At 53.0% G+C, this 22,285-nt stretch overlaps 1 protein-coding gene across 2 annotated transcripts in view; it reads right to left on the bottom strand.

The window, feature by feature from the left end:
* LOC309582106 (opioid-binding protein/cell adhesion molecule homolog) overlaps nt 1-14,004 on the bottom strand; it is a gene marked incomplete at both ends in the record, with an annotated part of 103,189 nt that extends 89,185 nt beyond the window's left edge. For both annotated transcript variants that reach the window (XM_082297120.1, XM_082297119.1), the window contains one exon: nt 13,838-14,004. In XM_082297120.1, the coding sequence (XP_082153246.1) occupies nt 13,838-14,004 (167 nt within the window). The remainder of the gene's footprint in view (nt 1-13,837) is intronic.
* Between the last annotated feature and the right edge of the window lie 8,281 nt (nt 14,005-22,285).

A 22,285-nucleotide genomic window follows, 5' to 3' on the forward strand; every position in this document is an offset into this window, starting at 1 on the left:
ATGATAGTTTTAAGGAGAGGGAGTGCCCATAAATACAGAGCCATAAATAAACTGCTTCTCGGTAGCACGAATTAATTTGTATTTAATTGCTAGAAATTGCTATCAATTACTAAACATTCCTTGCAGAATAGGCAAATTCTTTTAAGAACAATTTCAATTGCTAATTGGAAGTCTTTCTTTTTTTTTTTTTAAATTTTTCCTTTCTCATCCCAGCTCCTGCCAAGTGCAGGAGACCTCCCAGCCAGTGGGGTTCTGCACTTTTGGGGGACAGAGAGAGATCTCTGAGGAACCAAGGAGCTGCTCAGGCTTCAGGAGGTTTCACCATCTGTAAAACCCTGAAGAGACAGGAAAACCAGTGCTGAGAAACATCCCTGACATAGCAAGGAGAGTGATTCCTTGCAAAGGATTGAAAGGAGGGAACTGAGAGCTGAAGTTACACATCCATCACACACCCAGGGACAGGAGCATCTCCCAGGGACTGCGTGTCTCCCCTGAACGGCACAGCAAAGCCATGGCAGATGCTGATGGAGGCTCTCAGTGCTCCCCTGCTCCTCTCCAGAGCCAGGCCCTGCCCTCGGTCGGAGGCAGGGAGGTTGCAGGTTGATGCTCCAGCTCCTGCCGTGTGGCAGGACACGAGCCGAGCCGCACGCCTGGCTGCCACTTCCCGCCTCTCCACGCTGAACAGCCCCGCTATCGCTCCTGACTCATTTCTGGTGTTTTCTGCTTTGCTGTTGGCATAACATCCCATCAGCACAGTTAATTACATCCACACTGAGTGTGAAGGACAGGCTGAGTCTCGCAAGGAGCCGGCGGCTGTGCAATCCTTCCCGCTGCTCTCGCAAAACAGCTTCCATGGATGCTGACAAACTGCGGCGCGGGGCTGCCGCGTGCGAGACGGCAGCTCCCGAGGGAGCTCCTCCCTGCAACGCCAGAATACGGGACTGCTCTCACCCCCACACCCCTCTGAATTCCCCCAGTGTCCCTGATGATGTGATCTCATGGCTCAAACATCTTGTGTTGGGGATGTCCCATCCCCAGAAGTGTCCAAGGCCAGGCTGGAGCAGCTTGGGACAGTGGAAGGTGTCCCTGCCCATGGAACATGAGATGAGCTTTAAGGTCCCTTCCAACACAAACCATTCTGGGATTCTCTCATCTCCCTGACCCTCATTGCCCAAACAGAGGCTACACAGGCTCCCAAAAAAGTTTGCTGGAAGCACAAAATTCAGAAGAAACATCTGCCCACGGTAGCTGATGTGCCCTCTGCCAGCAGAGAATGCCCTGGCACAGAAAGCCCTGCTCCCACCCAAACCCACCCTGCCGGTGGAGGCACTTGGACATCCATGGGTGAGAGGGGATTGGCAGCAGAAGAGGGTGCTGGGAAGAGCTGCTCATGTCTACAGCTCGATAACAGAGAGACCCAGGGTCTCCAGGACTGTCAATCCAACATCCAGGCACCGCTCCATCACCGTCCCCCCAGGAGCGGGCTGACAGTCACAGGGAGCCATGTGCCAGCCATGACAAGCAAAGCAAGTGACACCACATCTCCTGCTTACAATAACAGCCCTTCCGTGTCTAATCCATCATATTTGATGCAGATCTCTTACCCTGAAGTGTTGTCAATGAGGATTTAATTTAGTGCTAATTAGACAAATATTGCATGTTGAACAGCCATTGATTATTAAGAGACAGGGAGCGTGGCTCTGCTCAGCAGTGTGCATGGACACGCTGGATTATATCTGGGATGAGGCTGGTAAATGTCTTGCTGTTTCTAATCATCAGATAGTAATTAACGTCCAATAACTTGTAACTTGGTTTATCATTATAGATTTAGGAAGGCAGTAATAGTACTGTATGCTAATTAAATATCAATTGATTATTTAAGGCATGTAAAGATTTAGCAGCAAGGTAATAGATATACACAGTCGTTAAACTTTAATATCCATCACACAGTATTCTCCTGTTCTACTAAGTTAGTGTTTAATGAGAAAGAGTGTTGTTCCCATAGGAAACTTTTGGATGGGAGTTTCCAAAGTGTTTGGCAGCATGCAAGGTTCAGAGTCCCTCAAAGGAACAAAAAGTCAGGAAATTCGGCGCCTCAGGTGAGGCGAGGTCAAGCAAGAGGTGGTGGCAGAGCCCAAGGCACTCCTAAACCTCCCATCTGACATTTTGCATCTCAGCTTTCCTCTCAACCCATGCAAACCCCCCAAAAAGAAAGACAAGTTGTCAATTCCCTGCTGGAATAAAACTTTCAAACCCCAGCCTGGCACCTTCTGGAATCCCACCAGCCCACAGGGCAGCGTCATCCAGTTGGAGAAGACATGCACAAGAAGCTGAAGTTTGGAGCAAACTTCCCTAAACAATAATGGGAAAGGAATCAATAGAGCCCTGCACGCCCTCGCCCGTGGTACCCGCCTCCAGAGCTGCCTCTCCTCCCCAGGATGGGGTCTGACCCCATGCCCAGCACCAGAGATTTGGGAGGATTGGGAAGACTGAGCTCCTTCCCATGTGAGAGATAACACTAGAGATGAGAGACAGAAGCCTGGCATCTGAAAGGGAGAAGATAAATGGCTTCTGAAGGGAAATAACCTGCTGGACTCCATCGGTTTGGCAGCACCCTGCTAAGTGCAGCATCAGTCTTGAAAACAGCTGCAAGCTCAGCAATCGCAGGACAAAGCTTGGGAGAGTGAGGCTGAGCAGATGTCAGGGCTTCTTCCCAGAGGGAGCCTGTGGCCAGGACCACCTGGTTTTGGCCACCCAAAAATGGTCAGGGGTTGAAGGAAGGCTCCCCGCTTGGAGAGGTGGGCTAGGAGCGAGATGGAGCAGGCAGAACACCTTTCAGTGCAGGGAGCTGCTTCCCACAGACGGGCTGGCCCTGCTGCTGATTTACCGGGCAATAAAAGCAAAATCAAGGAAAATGTCTCAACTGCACCCCTGAGAGTGTCCAACCTCAGTTATAGAGTCTGGGCAGGCCCCAGCTGCCTCTTAAAAGCTTGTCTTGTACACAATGGGTCTGAGGTGATGGGGGAAGGAGTCCAGGGCTGGCTGGCTCTGTGATGGGTGCTGGAGCACCACACCCACAGCCAGGAGAGGAGGAAAAGTGCTGCTGCTTGGGAAAACCACAGGAAAAGACAGCAGGAGGCAGCAGGATGAGACCAGCAGCCATCCTGCAGTGGGCTGGAAAACCCCATTGCATGGAAGGAAAATCAATACACCCCATCATGGACCTTCCCACTCGGGGTACCAAAGGATGGACAAAACACCAGTGATTGCACGTGTCCACTTCAGAAACATCCAGAGTCCTTGGTGGCATCCCCAAATGCCAGTCCTGCAGCACAATGGTGCTAAGAACAGGCACACCCCTGCACAAGGAGATTCAGGACATAAGGACAGCTCCCCAAGCCTTCTGTTCCATCCAGCAGGACGTTACCAGCCAGCTGCAGCCTGAAAGTACTGCAAAGGTGGCTTTTCCTGCCAGCTGGGAAAGGATTTTAGACTGGGCTGGGTCTCAGAAGCAGGGGAGCACCTTACAGATCCCAGCCTGCTTCCCTACAGCCATCCTACACAGTGATTCTGACCTCAGGTTTCCAACCTGCTCCAGCCTTGCCTGGGTCACCATCTGAGGCACCTCCTGCTTCCCCTCTGCCCACCAGGCTCCTTAGCCTGTGGTACAGACGAGATTCGATTCGTCTGACACAATTTCTCCTTGACAAATCTCTGCTGGCTGTGGCACAGCTTCTTGTCCTTTCTAGCTGATCACAAATGATTTTGCTTGTTTGCCCCTCAGCTTTGCCAGGGTGGAAGGTGAGTGATCTCCTACAATACTTTCTCTCCCTTTTCCACACCAACCACTATATTTGCCCTTCCCCAGGGGTCTGGAGCATTCCCTGCCCTCTGGGATGAGCAGCAGCAGTCCTGACATCGCTCCAGCCACTTCCCTGCAGAGCCAAGCAAGAACAGCATCAGCCCAGGTGATTTATACCAGAACTCCAACAAGAGAGCAGAGCAAAGGATGAGAGAAACCCCTCTTAAATAGTTTTGCAGTGGAGTTTACCCAGGCTGCAGCAGGCAACAAAGAAACGTCAAGAGCAATGAGACGAGGCAGGGGAGGCATCGTGGCAGATAAAGGATTCTTCAGGTATGAGACAAAACCAGCTTTGGAAACCTCGCAGAAGTGAGTTTAAAGTCTCCAGAGGATATCAATTGAGAGTCTGTCACTTGGTGTCAGGATAACTTTCTGGACAGCTCTCGGAGCTTGTTAAGCTCTCGCTTTGGCTGCATTTGAGCTCTGGTGGCAGTGCTGCCTGCGAGCACCTGCACTGAAACCAGAGATGAAAAAGAGCTGCTGAGTCCACGCAGCTTTTCCGTTATCCCTCCAAAATTCCCCACCACCACCTGCAAGACCCCAGCGGTGATGGGCATGGGGATCTCAGCTGTTGTTGCTCCAAGACACGCTCCCTGAAGGAGAGGATGTCTCTAAGCAGAGGAAACACCATGAAATTGGGCTCCTCTCACCCCAAAATGAGGGCTGGGGTGTCCAGGAGGGGTTTGTGGGTGCAGGGTGTGAAATGCAGGAGGAGATGCAGCAGCCTGTGTAAAGCAGGTGGTCAAACCAGACAGTCGTAACACTGTCTGAGCATCGCAATCCACGGCTCTGGGTAAGAAATAGCCACTTCCCCCACAGCAATCATTTCATCAAAAACCCTGCAAGACTCCCGCTGTTCCCACTAGCCCTGGATCCCTAACTTTAATTAAGTCCAAAGAGCCTTCCCGCAAGAACAAGGGAAGAGAGGGTGACTCAGACAGCGATGGGACCAGTCAGCGCAATTATCATACAGTTAAGAATATTAATTAAAACCAGCCCTCCCCCCAATTAAAAAAAAAAAAAAAAAAAAAGGCAAACTAATCAATTCTACTTAAAGGAATATATGGGGATAAGGAGCAGGAGCAAGGAGGGTGACGGAGACAGAGATGGGACGCGCTGTGAATGCTAACAGCTTCCTACCGTGGCCGCTGCCGCAGTCAGCCCCAGGCCTGGCTGCTTCCAACAGTTACTCCGAGTCTCCTCGGAAATGGGCTCAATCTTTCCTTCTACCTGCTGCCGCATCACAGCAACTCCTGTGATCACACAAAGGACTTTAAATCTCGGCTTTAACTGCCTTGATTGAATTAAATGCAACACCACGGTAAAGCAGGCTCCTCATTTCAGGTACGAGCATGGAGCCCTGCTCTCCCGCTAACGGCACTCTCCCTCTCTCGGAAATGATGAGTTGCTCATGGGTTATGCTCTTTAAGAAAGGGAAAAAAAAGTCATCTGATAAAGTGGGTTGTAAAATCGGTGGTGGTAATAAACGGAGAGCAAGGAGCCTGATGCAAAGCCTTCAGAGAAGGCAGAACCCGCTGCAGGGACACAATATCTGAACCATGATTAATACACAACCACAGGTGACAGCTTGGGAGCAGCGCAGGTGCCACCCGCAACACAGGGGACAGCAAGAGCAGAGGGAAGCTCACCTGGGCACCCGGGCTGTCAGGGGAGGATGATGAGTGACTGGCTCCCAAGTGTTGAAGCTGAGGGAGTGGAGGTGCCTGGTAGGCACCTCCAGCTCAAGTGCCTGCAGCCCGTCAGTGGAGATGGTTCCACCACTGTGATGAGGCTGGGATAAAACCCAACCAAGGATCAAGGCATCGGGAGAGCCAACCATAACCTGCCAGCAACGGCTGCACAGCAACCCCAGGGCACACATGCAACGAGCAGCGTGCAGAGAAAGCCGTGACTCGGCGGCACTCTGCCACAGCAGCCTCTTGACAGTAGGCACCACACGGGACAGGCCACGGGCACGAGGGGACGAGGCCAAGCAGTGACAGGATGAGATGGGAACAGCCTTGCAGTGACTCCTGATCATCCAACAAAGCTACTGTCCCCTGAGTGAGAGCTGCAGGAAAAGGCATCTCAGGTGCCTGGGGTCATGCTAGGGAAGGGAAGAGACTGCAGGAAAGGGCTCAGAGTGGAGAAAAACTGATGAGAGCACAACTTTGGCTCTCCCAACTTCTGCCTGATACTCCATTCCACTCTCCAGGCCATGTCACTCCAAGCCAGATCTGCAGGGACCAGCACCACCACGGATTCATCGCAGAGGGTAGAGAAGAGCTCAGCTCCCTCCTCTCCTTCCATGTTCATCCTTCTTCCCCGGGACTCGCCTCACAGTGAAACAGGGATTAGAGCAGCGCGCTCCCGTGGCTCCTACGAGCCCTGACACAGAGCAGGATCTGTCACAGGAAGGTGCCCCGGGAGTATAAACCATTTCTCTTTATCAGCCTCTATTATTATCACATTAATGGAACCTTCACTGGCAGGATGGATGCTCAAGTGCCCAGGAAGCACTCCTGGCTCTTTCCTGCCCCTCCACGGGAGCAGGGCACTCTGCCGACAAATCCCCAGGAGAATTACGGCCGGGTTCCGGGCGCAGACAGGACTATCGGTTCCTTTTTATGAGCCTTCATTGTTATTACCACCTATTTCTTTTTACATTCCTGCCAAAATACCAAACATTAATCTCCCTCGCTCCCTGCAGGCAAAACATGGGTAATTGGATTTATATGGGTTAGAAATTTGTTAGATTTTTATATAAATATATATATATATATACAGACATGCACACACACAGGGAAAATAGAAAAAAACAGGAGGTGAGGGGATGCACTATCCCATTGGAACTCGGGTACCAGCTGGCTGAAGCCAAACCCCCTCACATTTCTGTGCTGGCTGCCGGGCTCTAATTTCAGAGCTCATCCCACAACGCTGAACTTCACACACTGGGAGTTACCAGCTGTGGATTTTTCTTTGGTGCTCCCTTTCCAACGCCCTGGTTTTCCCTTTCCCCACTCCCTTCTTCCACCTGACATTTTTCTTTCCCCCCTCCTAAATTTTCTTTCTTTTCTTCCACTTTGTCCCTCCTGGACTCCCACTCCTCTCCAGCTCCAGCCTGGAGGCGACACCACACACAAGCCTTGGCACACCAAGAGAAGCAAAAGCAAGATGTGTGACATGTCCTTAAGTGACATGTCCCCACTCTGAACCCACCAGCACTGGAGATGGCACGAAGTAACTCATCAGCATCAGCACAATTTGCTGATCTTTTACAGGATGAGAAAAAATATCTTAAATTTACAGCTTACACCACAACAGATGTTGTTCTCATTATCCTCCCCCTCCACAGAGAAACAGACTTGGAGACCCATTTGTATCCCAAGGAACAAGTCCGTCAAGTGAGCATAGTCATGGAAACAACTCATTTTAAGCAAATCTTGGGAAATATTCATAAGAAAACAGAAATACAAAATGTGAGTGTTTTGCATTGAAGAGCCGACCTTGAAGGGTTCTGTCAGGAAAGACAAGACCTACATATCAAATCCAACCTGCAGTAAACAACCCATTACAGGCTAAAAACTGTTGACAGGGGCTGTGGGGAAATTATTTTTCTCATTAAAAAAAAAAAAGGAAGAAAAAGCAGCACATCCTAACCCTCAAAGGCTGCTCACAAGGACAGAGGAAGAAGTGATAGTCACCGAATCAGATATTTCTTATGAACTGTCTGCTAGGCTGCAGTATCTAAAGATTATCACTTAAAACAATATGTCCAGCTGTTGTAAAAAGCATCCGTGGTTCAGGGCTGAGGAATGCAAGGAGGAGGCAAACTGTGCGAGCAGTCAAGGGAACAGAGAAACTCTTTGGAAAGCGGGAATGTGAAAGACAGCCACTGTGCCCCCGTTTCGTTTTGCAGCGCTAACACCTAATCCTGTTCCAGAAACAAAGCGCTGAGCTCCTGGAGGAGTGTGCGTGATCCAGGGGAAGGACAGCTATTACCAGGGAGTTTATTATCCTTGCAAAAAGATCTCTGTACCCTATAGCGCAAGGATTACCAACAGTTCAGTCTCATCCCCAGGAGGTAAATATCACCACTTGGAACTATTTCTGTCTAGTGGAGCTTAAAAACTTCCGGGGGGGGGGGGGGGGGGGGGTTTTTTGCTAGACAAGTGGACCTTCCCAGGGCTTGAATTCTGGCCCTGGGAGAGGTGACAGTGAGGGTCTGCTCCTCCCTCTGCAGAGTCCCACCAGCTCACTGTGCTCTCAAAACCAGCATTTTCTGAAGCAAAGCCCCAGTGTTGTGGTTCCAACCCGTGTCAGCAGGACTCCCCAGCTCCCTGACACCAAGTCCAGCCCAACACCCACATAAAACCTGCCTGGTGCTGGCTCAGCAGGAGAGGGGTTGGCACAGGCAGCGGCCAGAGCCTTGCTGGCTGAAGGTGAACTCCCCAAAGCCAGCCCTGAGTCTCCTCAAAGCCAGACTCGAATCTTCCCCTTGCACAGCAGGACGGTGGAACAGGGACAACCAGCGTTGAGGACAACCAGACCCAGGAACAACCAGCCTTGGGGACAACCAACATCAGGGACAATGAATCACAGGGAACACCAGCCTCAGGGACAACCAACATCAGGAACAATCAACCCAGGAACAACCAGCCTCGGGGACAGCCAGCTGCAGGGACAATGAACAAGAAGCAACACCAACCTCAGGGAAAACCAACTGCAGGGTCAACAAAATCAGGAACAACCAACATCAGGGACAACCAACATTAAAGACAACAAACCACAAGGAACACCAGCCTCAGGGACAATCAGCCTGAGGAACAACCAACCCAGGAGCAACCAACATCAGGGACAGCCAGCCTGTCACCGCACAACCCGAGCAGTGACCTCACACAAACCAGCCAACCCTGACATGAGCTGCAGACCAACACTCACGCCACAGCAAAGGACACCAGGACTCAAACCTCCCTCCAGCATGTCCTTCCCTGATGCCAACAAGGACAACAGCATGGGGGGGTGGGATGTGAGGTTGCTCCAGCCCCACCAAGGTGGGGAGGGGCACAGCCAGGGACACGGGGTACCAGCTCCACGGGCTCAGCATCTGCATTTTGGCAGCATCATTGGTGCAGCGGGCTGGGGAGGAAGGAGCCCTCCTTCAGCCCCCTGACCTTTCTCCAACCACCCTTCCAGCGGCTGCAATATTACAGAGAAATTAGCGGGCACTGTAATTACAACTATCAGGAGCAGATAAGACAAGTTAAATACCAGCTACCAAGGGAGAAATTATTATGCCAGCCAGGAGGATCCAAATGCCAGAATCCGTGGCTGTAATTTCCCTGAGTCGCCAATTACAGCTCCGCCACGCAGCGAGCTCTACCTTGGAAACGGCAGGTATATATTTAGCTGCTCCAGAAAACTTTTTGGGGAGGAGAGGGCGGGAAGGAAGGGGCAGCAATGGAGCAAGTCCTCGCTAATCTGCTCTGCACTAATCCCCACGCTTTTAGCATTGGCACACAAAGAGCGGTGACTCTCTTCCTGCTCCCCAGCAAGGATTTAACAGCAGAGACGTGGCTGCAATAACGCTTCTTTTCTCTGCCGGGTCCGTGGCTGCTGTTGCAGGGTGGCAGGTGAGTGTCACAACCCCCATTAGCAGGTAGGTACACGGAATATCAGCAGTTTGACTGAAAAAAAAAGGCCAAAAAATGTGATTTCCTGACTTCCCAGACCTATGCCTGGAAACTGCGGTCCTACCGCCTGCTCCTGCTGGTTGTATTTTACTGAGGTCTCGTCGTGTGCTGGAAAATAGACTGCGGTAGGTTATTACACCAAAAGAAAAAAAGAAGAATCAAAGCAGCATTGTCAGAAATAATTAAAACTATAATTGCAAAAATAAATGGAAGAACAGCATCTCATGATGTTTTATTCGGGCTTTTTATTTTTAATTGGAATTGTTCTCACACTCGCTAATTGACAGAATAGAGCCAGGCATGGAGTCTTGGATGCGAATGAGCAAAGCTATCCTGACTTCTTGGTCTCCTTCATGCACAGGCAGTGGGAGAGGCCATGGGTTCACCAGAAGCAGACAAGCCCAGGGGATTTGACTTGAAAATTTGCCCTTATACACAGAGATAAAGCAGCTCTGTATTATTTAGTTTGGAAAAAAGCGTAGTTATACCTGCCTCAGCATCACCTATGAGCACCCATTCCTCTAATCATCACTGACAAACCACTGCTGTTGGGTCATTTTACAGATGGGGAAACTGAGGCCGAGAGCGAGAGAGGGACTTCCTCAAGTCCTGGTGTCCCTGCGGTGACAGCCATGGAGAAAACTCAGCACACACCATCTCCCAGCTAATCCCTCCAACCTTTAAAACGCACTCTCTCCCTTAAAAAACCCGACAATATTTCTTAAATACAGATAAAACTATAAAGCCTTGAAGTTCTGAGCAGCTGGTGGTTTATGTCTTTATGAACTGTACTGATGGCTGCTGTAAAGGTCGGTTTGCCAGCGGCACAGTGGGACAATCCCGTTTCCATCCCCATTTTAACACCGTGGGAATATTTGCCACAGTTTCCCCTCTGGCTCATGCACCAGCAATGGAGATGCTTCCACCCCTGTGATGCTGCTGGCATAAAGCCCAACCAAAGTTTCCAGGCAGGATCAACCCATTAGGATGGCCAACCATGGCCTGCCAGTGATGCCCCCACAGCAACCCCAGGGCATGCATCCAGTGAGCAGCCGAGACTGAATGGCACTCTTCCCAAAAGCAGGAGCTTAATCCTTGTTTCCACATCAAATCCCAGCTGGGACATGAAAAAGTGACCATCTCCAACCTCCCTGTGGGTTACCAGTGTGCTCCTTGTTCCATTTTGTGTCCCAAACTGGTGAGTAACACGAGTTACTGGTGCTAGTCAACACCTGAGCGTTGTGTTCCTGAGTCAAGGAAGAGGCAGTTTGGTTTTATTTTTAACACTACACAGAGAATTTCCATACTGCCTTCAGTTCCCTGGAGAAAAAAGGTGCCCAAGTATTACGGGAATTGTTTGCTCTTACAATAAAAAGGAGTGAATTACCAACAATCTCTGCTTAAAACAGAAATTGTTTGTTGCTGATCTAAGATGACCTGCAAGTTGCCTGTAGATGGAGCCTGAGTTTCTGCAAGGATTATGCTGAGCCTCCCCCGGAAAAAGGGTGGAGAGCTGGAAATGGAAGCACCCAAAATCCAATACAGGAAACCCACAAACAGACTGAAAAGCCTCCAGGTTTCCTCCACCACTCTCACACGGGTCTGCTCTCTCTCCCAGCTCCTCTCTGCAATGCAAAGGGTGGTTAAAGAGCTGATCTTGGAAAGCAAAGAGCTTCCACCAAACCTGCCAGAGCCAGGGAGAAGTGCGGGCTCACGCCCATGTCAACACCAGGATGCGGGAGAGGACCTGGCCATGTAGACCAGCAGGACTGGGGCTAATTCTGCGAGAGTTACACACTGGAATTACTGCTCTCAGTTTTTCCAAGCCCAACTCCTTGGTTTGAGCCCCAAGAAAAGTGCCATTTGTGAGGAGGACAGCAGAGGACCCCACCACCTCCTCCTCTTTTGGGTGACAGAAGAAAACACCATTGTGCAATAACACCACTCACTGGGAAGGTCTTCCCAGGGCACTTTTCCTGCCTGTCTCTGTGTAGGAAAGCACAGCCTGCAAATAAACATCAGCCCCACTCTCAAGATGCTCCACCTTTGTCCTCTTGCCTTCAGCCCACCACTGATGCCACCTCTTTGGCTTGCTGTGTGCAATTCCCTGCCCACCTCCAGATCCCAAGGGAAGATGGAAAACTGCTTGCCACCCCAAGGCTGCACAGGGGCAGCATCAGGGAAACAGGGAGAGGAGGGAAGAGAAGGACCACTGGGAAACAGGAATGCAAAAAAGGTGGAGCAGCCTGGGAGCAAACGGGAGTTGGAGGCAGAAATCTGCCTGCATCAGGGGAAAGCTGGACTTGAGGAGAAGGGAGGGGGTAAAAGCATGGAAAAGATGCACTGGAGAGCCTGGGCAGGAGCAGATGCCAAGGGGGGACTTGGGTAAAACCAGGTGCTTTTGGGGCAGGGGCTTCCTCTAAGTGTCAGTACTTGGGGGATGCAGAGTTTCTTACGGGAAGGCTAAAATCTCCCACCACTCCGGGGCTGCTTCACAAACATCCCCTCCTGCAAACAGCACAGAAAAGAGGCCAGAAGCATAGAAATAAAAAAAAAAAAAAATTAAAAAAAAAGAAGAAAAAAAAATAAAAAAGGAGATCCAAGTCAGCCCTCTGCTGGCAGCAGGCTCGGCTGGACTTGGAGGGGCTCCCCGGGGAGCAGGCACAAGCACCCAGCCTGCCCTGACCGCCACCAGCATCGCCTCCGAGAGCCCCAAAGCCCACACTTCACCACGGAGACAAATTGCAACAGCGAGGAAAAGAGCACCAGGGCCAAAGGCATCTCTCTGGGGGATTGTCCTGCTTTAAACTGCCTTGCTCACACAGCTCAGGTTAATCATCATTGCAGTTCAATTAGGAAGAGCACAAGGAGACAGAGCCCTCTGCTCTCCAGCTGTGCCACAGCCCCCAGGTACACGGGGCGATGACAAGCGTGTCCCAGCAGGTCGCTGGCAGGGACTGAGGAACAGGGACGTGCCCGGCACAGGCAGCATCCCAAAGTCTGGCAGTGGCCGTGACGGGAAGAGGGCAGACAGGCAACCACTGCCTCCCTCAGCAGCACGGAACCCACCGAGCCTCCAGCCAGAGCCTGATTCCCACAACCACCAAACACTTCCCCCTACAAAGCCCACCTCAGGCATGGAAAACCTGCCCGACCACCAGGTGAGCACAGCACCCTCTGCTCAAAGCGGCACCAGCTCCTCAGCCCCGCGCCGGCTCTGCTTGTGCCATGCCCGAGCCTGGCTTTGGGAAGAGCAGCTGCTCTCTGCTGCAGCCCTGTTCCTCCAGGTCTGAGCGAGGGAGCAGCCAGCCTCGGGTGGGGGCCACACGCTGCTCACCGGTGCAGGGAAAGCAGACAAACTCCTCCGGGCTCTCTTGCTCCATGCTCACGTCCCACCATCCCCACGCTCCTTCCCCAAGTCCCACGGCTCCCGGATTAACGGGCTCAGGTCCTCCCGGGGCTGCCTGGAGCACGCACAGCACGACCCAAAGCCCCAGGCACGGACTGCCTTCCCACTGCCCTCCAAAAAAAGGCTGGGCTGCTCCCTGCTCATCTGGCCCCGCTGCTGCGATGCCGGTGGAGAGCTGCTGCGCTACCTGGGCAATGCACCGCGTACACCTGTAACTCGTTCAGGGAATGAAAGGGGTGCTCGACTGTGTTGTGAAGCACAGGAGTGACCCATCTGCATATCAGCCGCCTGTGTTTCTCCTACAGCAAACAATGTGAGGGAAAGCATCCATCAGAATTCATAAGATGCACCCCTGGAGTAAAAGATTGATTTGATATTAACGGATTCGTGCGGAGACTATAAAGCGATCGAGGCAAACACTGAAACCTCGGAGGCATCGCAGCCCTGGAAAGCCGCTGGCAGTGCAGGCTGGCACCGGTGCCAGGAGCACGGACCCCCCTCCCCTCCCACGCAGGCACAACTTTGGGAGTGTCAGGCAGCACTAACTCACTGTCTGCCACCTAAACCCCTGTGCTGGCTCCTTGTCTGGCGCCCGCAGCCCCACCAGGAGGTTGCCAGCCCTGCGCTGCAGCCCGAAAAGCACCGGCACGTCCGTCCTTCCAAAACCGCTCCAACGGGGTGACCCCACCACGACGGGGACGAGCTGCCATCCGGACTGTCCCCTGCCACGATGGCGACAAGCCCCTGGGACACGTGCAAAGTCTCCAGTAGGTCCTAGGACCCTCCGGCAGCCCCGCCGGCCACAGAGCATCCCCCAAAAGCCGCAAGCAGGACCCTCCCAGCCCCCCAAGGCCCCAGTGCAGCTGCTCCTACCTGAGCGTGGCGCTCTCCCCTTGCCGCACTGTCACGTTGTCCATGGCTTTGGGGAAGGTGGCATCTCCGCTGCGCACGGGCACTCCTGCGGGCACAAGGAAGAGCAGCCTGAGACAGAGGACGACCAGGCACCTCCAGGGCAGGGCCAAGCACCCACCGACCCCCATCCTGGGCAGCGGGGACTTTTCCAACAGGCAAAAAACACACCCGACAAGGCGAAAAGGGGGAAGGGGTGGGTGGAGAGGAGGGATGGGGGGGAGCAAAACCACCGGGGCGAGCGCTGCGGAGCTCCACGGAGATCAGGAGAGCCCCCGGCAAGGCTGGCTGCGAGCGCTGAGCCTGCCGAGCGGCATCGGAGGGAGTCCCGCTGTCCTCGGGCGAGGGAGGAGGACGGGAGGGCCGGGGGGAGGAGGAGGAAGAGGAGGAGAGAAGGTGCGGAGCACGAGATGAAGGTCACAGATGTGTGGCTGCTGGAGACGCTACTTTCAGCTGCAGCTGGGCAGGCGCTGCGGAGATCTGGCATCAAAAGTTTATAACCCACGGAGGAAACGTGAGTGTCTGTGAAAGGAAGGGGAGGGCGGCATCGGCACCGGGGGGCACAGCGGGCCGGGGCTGGGCTGTTTTCCGGCTCTTGCGCTTTTTTTTTAAATCAGAGAGGGAAAGGAGAATTAAAAAAAAAAATAGAAAAATATATTAAAAAAAAAAAAAAAAGCAATAAAGCTCCCAAAAATCCCGGTTCTGTCTCAAGATCGAAACTTCCCCGCGGAGCTGCAGGCGATGTCCCCGATGCTCCTCGGCTGTGCCCAGAGGGTCCCGGAGCTCCCGCGGGGCCGGCGCTGCTCCGGCTGCAGCTCAGGCGCGCCGCGGGGCGGGGGGGGCGCGGGGGGGCGGCGGCAGCACCCCGGCCCCGGCCGGCAGCATCCCCGGGGTTGTCATGGCAGCGGCTCCAGCGCTGCCCGGCGCCTCGGCTCCCGCACGGCCCGAGCCCCGCACACGGGCGGGCGGGCGGCAGCGGGGCGGGATGCGCAGGAGAACACGCACATTAACCCCCGCCGCGCCGCGCTCCCGCACAGGGACCGGGGCTGCCACCCGCCGAGGGACCCCTCAACTCCTGAACCGCTTCAGCCCCGCTGCAGAGGGTGCTCTTCTCGCACCACGGACCCCTGTGCTCGCCAGATGACTCCCCACACGCCAGCATCTCTCCCTGCATCCACCTGTTGATGTATGTCCCTGTGGGGGACGGGCGCCACTTTTCTCGCCCTGTGAGAAACAGGGTCCTGTCCCCCCGTCCTTGCCCCACGGGATGGTGTAAGGCAGCTCCAAAGCTTCTCTCTGTGCTGTCCCTGCTCCCTGACACTGAGAACCTTGAATTAGGAAGCCCGAGGGCTTTCCACCCCACCACTCACAACAGAGCATCAACAATAAATTTCAATCAATTTCCACCTTTGGAGACACACATAGACCACCATTTATCTCCTCAAAGAGCAGCTGAGGGCACCAAGACCTTGGTGACCATCCAGACACATCCGTGTGTGCCCACAGAAGAAAGCCAACCCCACACTGCCAGTGTTCCTCACACAGTTCCTCATGCCCAAGCAAGGCTGGACCTTGGCTGGGTGCCTTCCTTCAAAGGGCGTCTGCCTCCTCTACTGATATATCCCAGGGAACCTGCCCCTTCTGGGGGCTGGAGAAGGGAAATAACCACCAACAAGGGAGTTTTAGCTAGTTCAGGACCCCAGCCTCATCCTGGGATCCAAACACAGCTGTTAGAACTGATGAAGAGGTTTTGCAAGGGGTTTTCAGTGATCCCAAGCCCAAGTTTCAGCAGAACAGGTCCTTTGTATGTGGCAGTGGGACTCAGTGACCCTAAACACCCACTGGCCATGGGCTGGCACTGCAGAGATGTGTGTTGGCTCCTGGCTCCAGCACCAGAGGGATGCTCGCTGCAGCTTGGATAAATAGGACAGCCTGGGAGCCCAGGGAAGCACGGAGGAAAGCAGAGCTGAGTTTTCTCTCAGAAACCTCTTCAGCTGCTGAAATGTTGGCCTAACCCCGAACATGCAGGTTGGCTGCTTCCATGACAGGGATTCTTTGGGGCGGGGGTCGAGGATGGGAGAGGAAGGACACTCTATCTCCTTCCTGAGCTGCTCCACTCTGGCACGGAGGAACTGTGTCTGCTGGAAGGGAGGGAGCAGCAGCAGCCAGCACAAACCCACGGCAGCCCCCAGCAGTGAGGCCACAGGCACTGCTGAGCCTCATCCAGCAGCAGGATCAGCTCCAGGGGACATGGATGCTGCAAGGACCATAAGCTCTGCTGGGTAAAATGGTGTTTACCCCTTGGGATAGAAGCTGTAGACGTAGAGTGCGTGTAGCACAAAGCCTGCCAGAGCCAGAGCAATCCAGGAGAGGGAAGATTTATAGGGGAAAAAAGCCTGTCTGCCTCACAAAGAGACTGAGGAGGCTGGAGAGCCATGGAGCCACGAGCGGATGCAAAGGCAGGGAATAAATGGACAGACAGAGAACTAAACTAGCTTACTTACAGACAGGTAAGAGGATATGGGGCATCAAGGAGGGGAGAGAAAGGGCTGGAAAATTAACGTGATCCATATTTATCTAACTGGGTAGGGACCCAACAGCCTGGAATGGCTCTGCAGGAGACTGCAGGAGACATGGCTCAACCATGCTCACCCCGGAGGCCACTTTGGGCACCCGACAGTGCTGCAGGCAGCCAGAGCAGCCTCTCCCGGCTTGGTATTCTGGGCCACCCCATTACAAATACGTCCCAGTCCCACTGCTGGGGTTAACGGTACCTCCCCAGTAACTGCGCTGCCATCAAATGAAGGGAGCAAAGATGGGACATGGGAGAGAAAAGGGCGAGGGGAAAAAGAACTTGAAATCCAGGAGGCTGAAAAATTTGCATGAAACACAAAGTCAGCAGACACAAAGGCAGAGGCACTTTTGCACCGAGACAGTTGCAGACCTGAGGTTGTACAGGGTGGCTTCAGTTCAGGTCCATGTCTAAAAATAGTCCCTCGCTGAGGGGGACTCAGGGCTGGCACAGGCCCTGGGGGCACCAGGCATATGGCAGTGGCGGATCCTGCTCCTCACGGTGACGTTAACAAGCCCTGACCTTCTCTCATCATCCCAGAGGCTCAGAGAGAAACTGAGCCGGCAAGGACGAGTCCCTGCACCTCCCCGGCTCTCGCCTCCCAGCCGATTGTCAATCTCGGCTTTTATTAGTGGTGCAGTTTGGCCTCCCTCTCCCTCTGAGATTTCTCCCTCGTTGCTCTAATCAGGAGCTTGCAAATGTCAGGAGTACAGGCCTGGAAGTAATTAGTGAGAGACCAGAGCCTGGGGGCCGTGAGGCAGCTCAGGCACAGCGCTGCTCCAGCACCGTACTGGGAAGCAGCCTGCAGCCACTGGGACTGACGGATGGACACTCCGGGTTTCCTTCCCCAGCCTCATTGCTGCTCCCAGAGTATTTCCCCTTCCTCCACGCAGCTCAGGGCACACTGAAATGCTCATTGTGCAGCAGCGAGTGAGCCCAACTCCCTTGGGATCAGTGCAGGGAGGGATGGGGTGGCTGCAATACCACCGGGACACTGCACACTTGGCCAGCAAGTGCCACCTCCTCCTTTGGGACACTGCCTCTTCCAAAAGAGATCCAAGGACCATTTCTGACACCTTCTAAACCTGCCTGGGTAGGAGAATGCTAGGAAACATGGACACAGCTGCACCAGTGAGATGTGCTTCACCCCAGAGCAGCAGCTTCTCCCACAGTGGGCACAACAAACCATGTCCCTGTCACAGTCCTCAGCAGGCAAAGAAAACTAAATCTTAAGGCAAAGATCAAGGGAAAGAGCATTTTTTTTCTATGTTTTGCCTTTCCCTGAGATGAACTTTTCTGTCTCTCAGCCGTTCAGCCTTGTTCACAACAGGAGGGGTTAATGCTGCACCCAGGAAAGGAAAACACTGCAGAGCTGAAGGGAAGAGCAGTCCTTGGAGGCCCTGGGCTTGTTTAATCAAAGAGTAATCTTTGCTTCCAGGGATTCACCCTCCAGCACCGGTGGAAGTGGAAGTTCTCCAGATCTCCCTCTGGAAAGCTTTTTCAACGACAACAGCTCCTCTCTGGTGCTGGCAGACAGCTGCCGGCACTTTTTTCCAAAAACCGGGTTCTTTTAAGGCATTTCTCTCCTGGGGCATGGGAAATTTCTAATCGTGAGCCTCTTGGCCACCCTACCTGGCCAAGACATATGTGACACCTCCGTGGTGAGTGTGGAGCTGTGTCTCGGTATCCTGCACCATCCAGATGGCGTCTGGGCTTGGAGCTATAAGATTTTTAACTAATTTCTTTCCACACTATTATCCCCTCCTCCCTTTCCTCCCACCTCCTCTTTCTCTCCCTCCTTCTCTCCATCTGTCCCTGCCCCTCTTCTCCACCTTTCTCTTGCACACTTGCAGCTGCTAATTTTTCCCTGGCACATTTGGCAATCCATCCCGACACCTCTTCCCCCACACCCCGCCGCCCCACTTCATGCTTTTCCCGTTTGCTGCCGAATATTCTCATTTCTTCACCCAAAAGAGACGGCACGAGCACAGACAGGAGGAACACACCCCCACGCCCATGCAGGGAGAATCACATCTCACAGTCCTGGGATAAAGCTGAGCATCCGCCCGTTTGTGGGAGTGGGGTACAGCAGAGCATCACCCCTTTCCTAGGTGGAAAGCGTTAGGAACGGGATCCACAGCTGCACTGACCACTAGCACACACACACACCTCCCCCTCTGTCACCTCAGCCTCCTCCCAACAGAATTTATTTATGCCATTTAATTTTTCCAGTTGTTTTATCTTGTTTTATCTTCACACTAAATCAGGCTCTCTCTGCAAACCGAACTTTTATTTTCCATGCTGTTACATTTAATGCTTTTTATCGCGTGAATTTAGCAAAAGAAAAAAAAAAAACAAACCAAAAACCTGCCGAGGTAATTGTGGAAAAAAATGTGACTCGTTCTTCACATTAATTGTGGTGCTTGAGCTCGCCTGGGCAGAAAATCCAGACTGAAGGCTCAAGCTCCTCACACCCGGCTCAGGGCTGGTTTAGCAGTCAGTGCTCAGGTAGCCCTTCCAACACCATCCTCGTGCCCTAAATGCGCACACAAATCCTTCCCTCTCCCATGAAATCCCCCCAAGACCACCCAAACCCAGCCTGGAGGCAGGATGACAGTGTGGCGAGGCAGGACGTGGTGCAGCAGGACCCAGAGCATGGGGATCCCTGGGGATTTTAATGGGATTACTCTGCACTTAATGCTCAGCTGCAATCCCCGGCTGAACCCCGGCATATGGCGCATTTAAAGCATGTGTAAACCTGACAAGTGAAATCCAAAACGGAGGCAGCTCCTCAGACACCCACCTGGAGCAGTTAAAGCAGCCTCCTCCTTACATCAAATATTAAAGGAATAAAAAGCACCAGCTCTGAGAACCCCCCACGCTGCTCAAGCAAAGCTCGGAGGGGCTGGGACACCCAGGGGCAGCAGAACCATCACAACATCACCCTAAAAGCTTGAAAAACACGGATTTAATTTTCCTACAGCATTTCTGACAGCCATCCAGCATGGTTTGGGGTTTTTTAATTTTTTTTCTCAGGAAAGCAAAATGTTAAGATTTTCTCTGGGATGCCAAGATTTTTTTTGCTGCCATTTCTGATGGTATTTAGTGCATTCGGGCAAATTTTCAACTCCTGTGCGGTCCCTTTCCCCGAAAACACAACTCTGGAGGGAAGGGATGGGGGGGCCATTACAGACATGTGACATTTTGCTTCATTGCCAAAACATTTCCATATCAAAACAGCCAAAGTTCAGGCTGCTTCACCAAGGACGTTGTCTTGGAAAAAAACAAAACCAAACCAAACAGCACAACGAAAACCCCACTGCAGTGCACAGCCTCTGCCAAAGAGATGCTTCCAGGAGCCCTGTCCCAAATTTCCCACAGCCCTGGGAAGCAGAGAGTGACAGGACAAGGAGGAATGGCTTCAACCTGACAGAGGACAGGTTTAAATTGGATTTTAGGATAAAATTCCTCTCGGTGAGGGTGAGAGGCATTGGCCTTTTCCAGAGAAGATGTGGGTGCCCCATCTCCATAAGGGACCTTAAAGAACACCCAGTGCCACCCCCTGCCCTGGGCAGGGACACCTCCCACTAGCCCAAGTTGCTCCAAGCCCCATCCAACCTGGCCTTGGCCACTTCCAGGGATGGGGCAGCCACAGCTGCTCTGGGCAGCCTGGGTTTAATGGGTTTTTCCATCATTAGTACCTAATGACCTCTCCCTGGGACAAGGTTTGGAAGCACAATCCCATTCCCAAATTAGTCCAGGAGTAGGAGAAACACCAGAAAAGGGGATGTGGACCACGGATGCTGAGGATGCAATGTGCCAGCCATTACAGAGAGGAAATGGAAAACAGGACCTGGGATCCACTCCTGCATCCACCACGGTCTCACCCTGGCCACGGACACGCAGGGATGGTGTTGGAGCCCTCAGCTTCCCCCGCCCACCAAGTGGAGCAGGAATGTTTCTTCCCTCTCCTGGGAGCATTACAAGGCTGATTTCATAGATGCTCACAAAGTGTTTTGTGAGCTCTGCGCTGAACTAATAAAAGAACAAATAAATAGATATCACATCGCCCTGCTTTTGCTGTTTCTAAACACGAAGCCATCGCGTAGCCTCGGGGCTTATTTACAAAATACAGAGATGCAGGAATGATCAGAGAGCAGCTGTGCCACCTACACTCCGTGCTGGAAGAGGGAAACACCACGCTCTGGGCGGTCCTGGGAGGCTCCAAACGGCATCCCCAGCACAGGTGAGAGAAAGGAAAATCCTGTCTCCCCATCCTCCTCGGTGTGTGCTGCTCTTTTTCACACCTGGATGGCACCACAGCCTCTGCTCACGGAGCTGGCTGGGCTGGCACCACCAATTCCTGTGGTCGGGGGCAGCACGACCAGGTGCTCATCCAGCAAATCCAGCCCCGTGTGATGCACAGGCGAGGGATTGCACACCCTGGAGCCCCGCTCAGACTCAGGCCAGCAGGGTTTGCTCGCCCAAACCAAACCTTTGATATCAGCAGAGCAGCCAAACAGACAAGATTTCAAGATAAAGAGGGAGAGAAAAGAAAAACGTGCCTGACTGATTCCATAGAGATAAATGGAGCCTTGAAGACTTGTGTTTCCTGGCAAGCAATGGCTTGTGCCCTGCAGCATGAGGGCTGAAGTGCTGCACTTGTGTTCCTCTGTCCACCCTCATCGTCTCCAACATGGTCCTCTCAGCTTGGGCAGGACGATCCCAAATGTCCCCATGGCCCTCACCACCACCCCGGGCAGCCCTGCCCTGCCTCTGCCTTGACACACTCGTTTTTAGTGCTGCCTAAAGAAGCTGTGGCTGCCCCATCCCTGGAAGTGTTCCAGACCAGGTTGGAAAGGGCTTGGAGCAACCTGGGACAGTGGGAGGTGTCCCTGCCCATGGCAGGGGCTGGGACTGTATTTAAGGTCCCTTCCACCCCAAACCGTTCTGGGATTTTCACACCTACACACACACCCACTCTCCCAAATCAACCAACACAAACCAGCCTCCAGAACATCTCACTGCTGGGGCAACATGTGGGAGCTCTCAGATCCTGCCTGTGCTGCTGCTGGAAGGGGCAGAGACAGGAGGGCAGGGAGCAGAAGGAAGCTGTTTGGGATCTCTGCAGAACTGGGGAGGAAATTGCCCTGTTCCCACTCCTCACCCCTCCACTCTCTCCTCGTCTCCAGGCACTGCCGGGCAGGTTTGGCAGTTCTGTTAAGCAGGTAAAGGTCTGAACACTTGTTCTCAGCCTGTCTGAACTACCCGGGCTGCTTGTGCTGCAGGTCCCAGGAGAAATAAAAATTCTCAGTATTTTCAGTCTTCCCCTCTGTGGCCAGTGCAGGTGATGTTTTTTCACCTTTGAAATTCCTGCTTCTAAGGGCTGAAGTGAGGGGGAGAAAACCATTAGGTGAGGAAAGGCTCTGCAGGCTTTGGAAAACTTCCCTGGGAGTTTGATGGGAGCTGTGGGTAAATGCTGGTGCAGGTTCCTGCTCTCAGAGCTGCTCCCTGCATATCTCACTGCTGATTTATTCCCAGTGGTACCGGGCACAATGAGATAAATATGCAAGTGGCACAGCTGGGGTGTGGATGGGAACATCTCCATTGTCCTAGGTCAGTTTTAATTCATCTGTTTCAGTCAGCCTGGTCTCAGCCATTCACTTCTGACTCCAACCCAATTCTCTTCAAAGCCCGGCTCTGCCTGGATGCTGGGATTAAAATCTAGGTTTGCAGCAAACAAAACTAAGCATGTTTTATGAGGGAGAGTAACATTGGGGGAGGGTTTGGCTGCGGTTTCAAAGGCTGAGCAAGGTTTCTGTGCACAGCTCTGACTGAGT

This window comes from Coloeus monedula (assembly GCF_965178545.1).
Source record: "Coloeus monedula genome assembly, chromosome: 25".
Taxonomy (NCBI): Eukaryota; Metazoa; Chordata; class Aves; order Passeriformes; family Corvidae; genus Coloeus; species Coloeus monedula.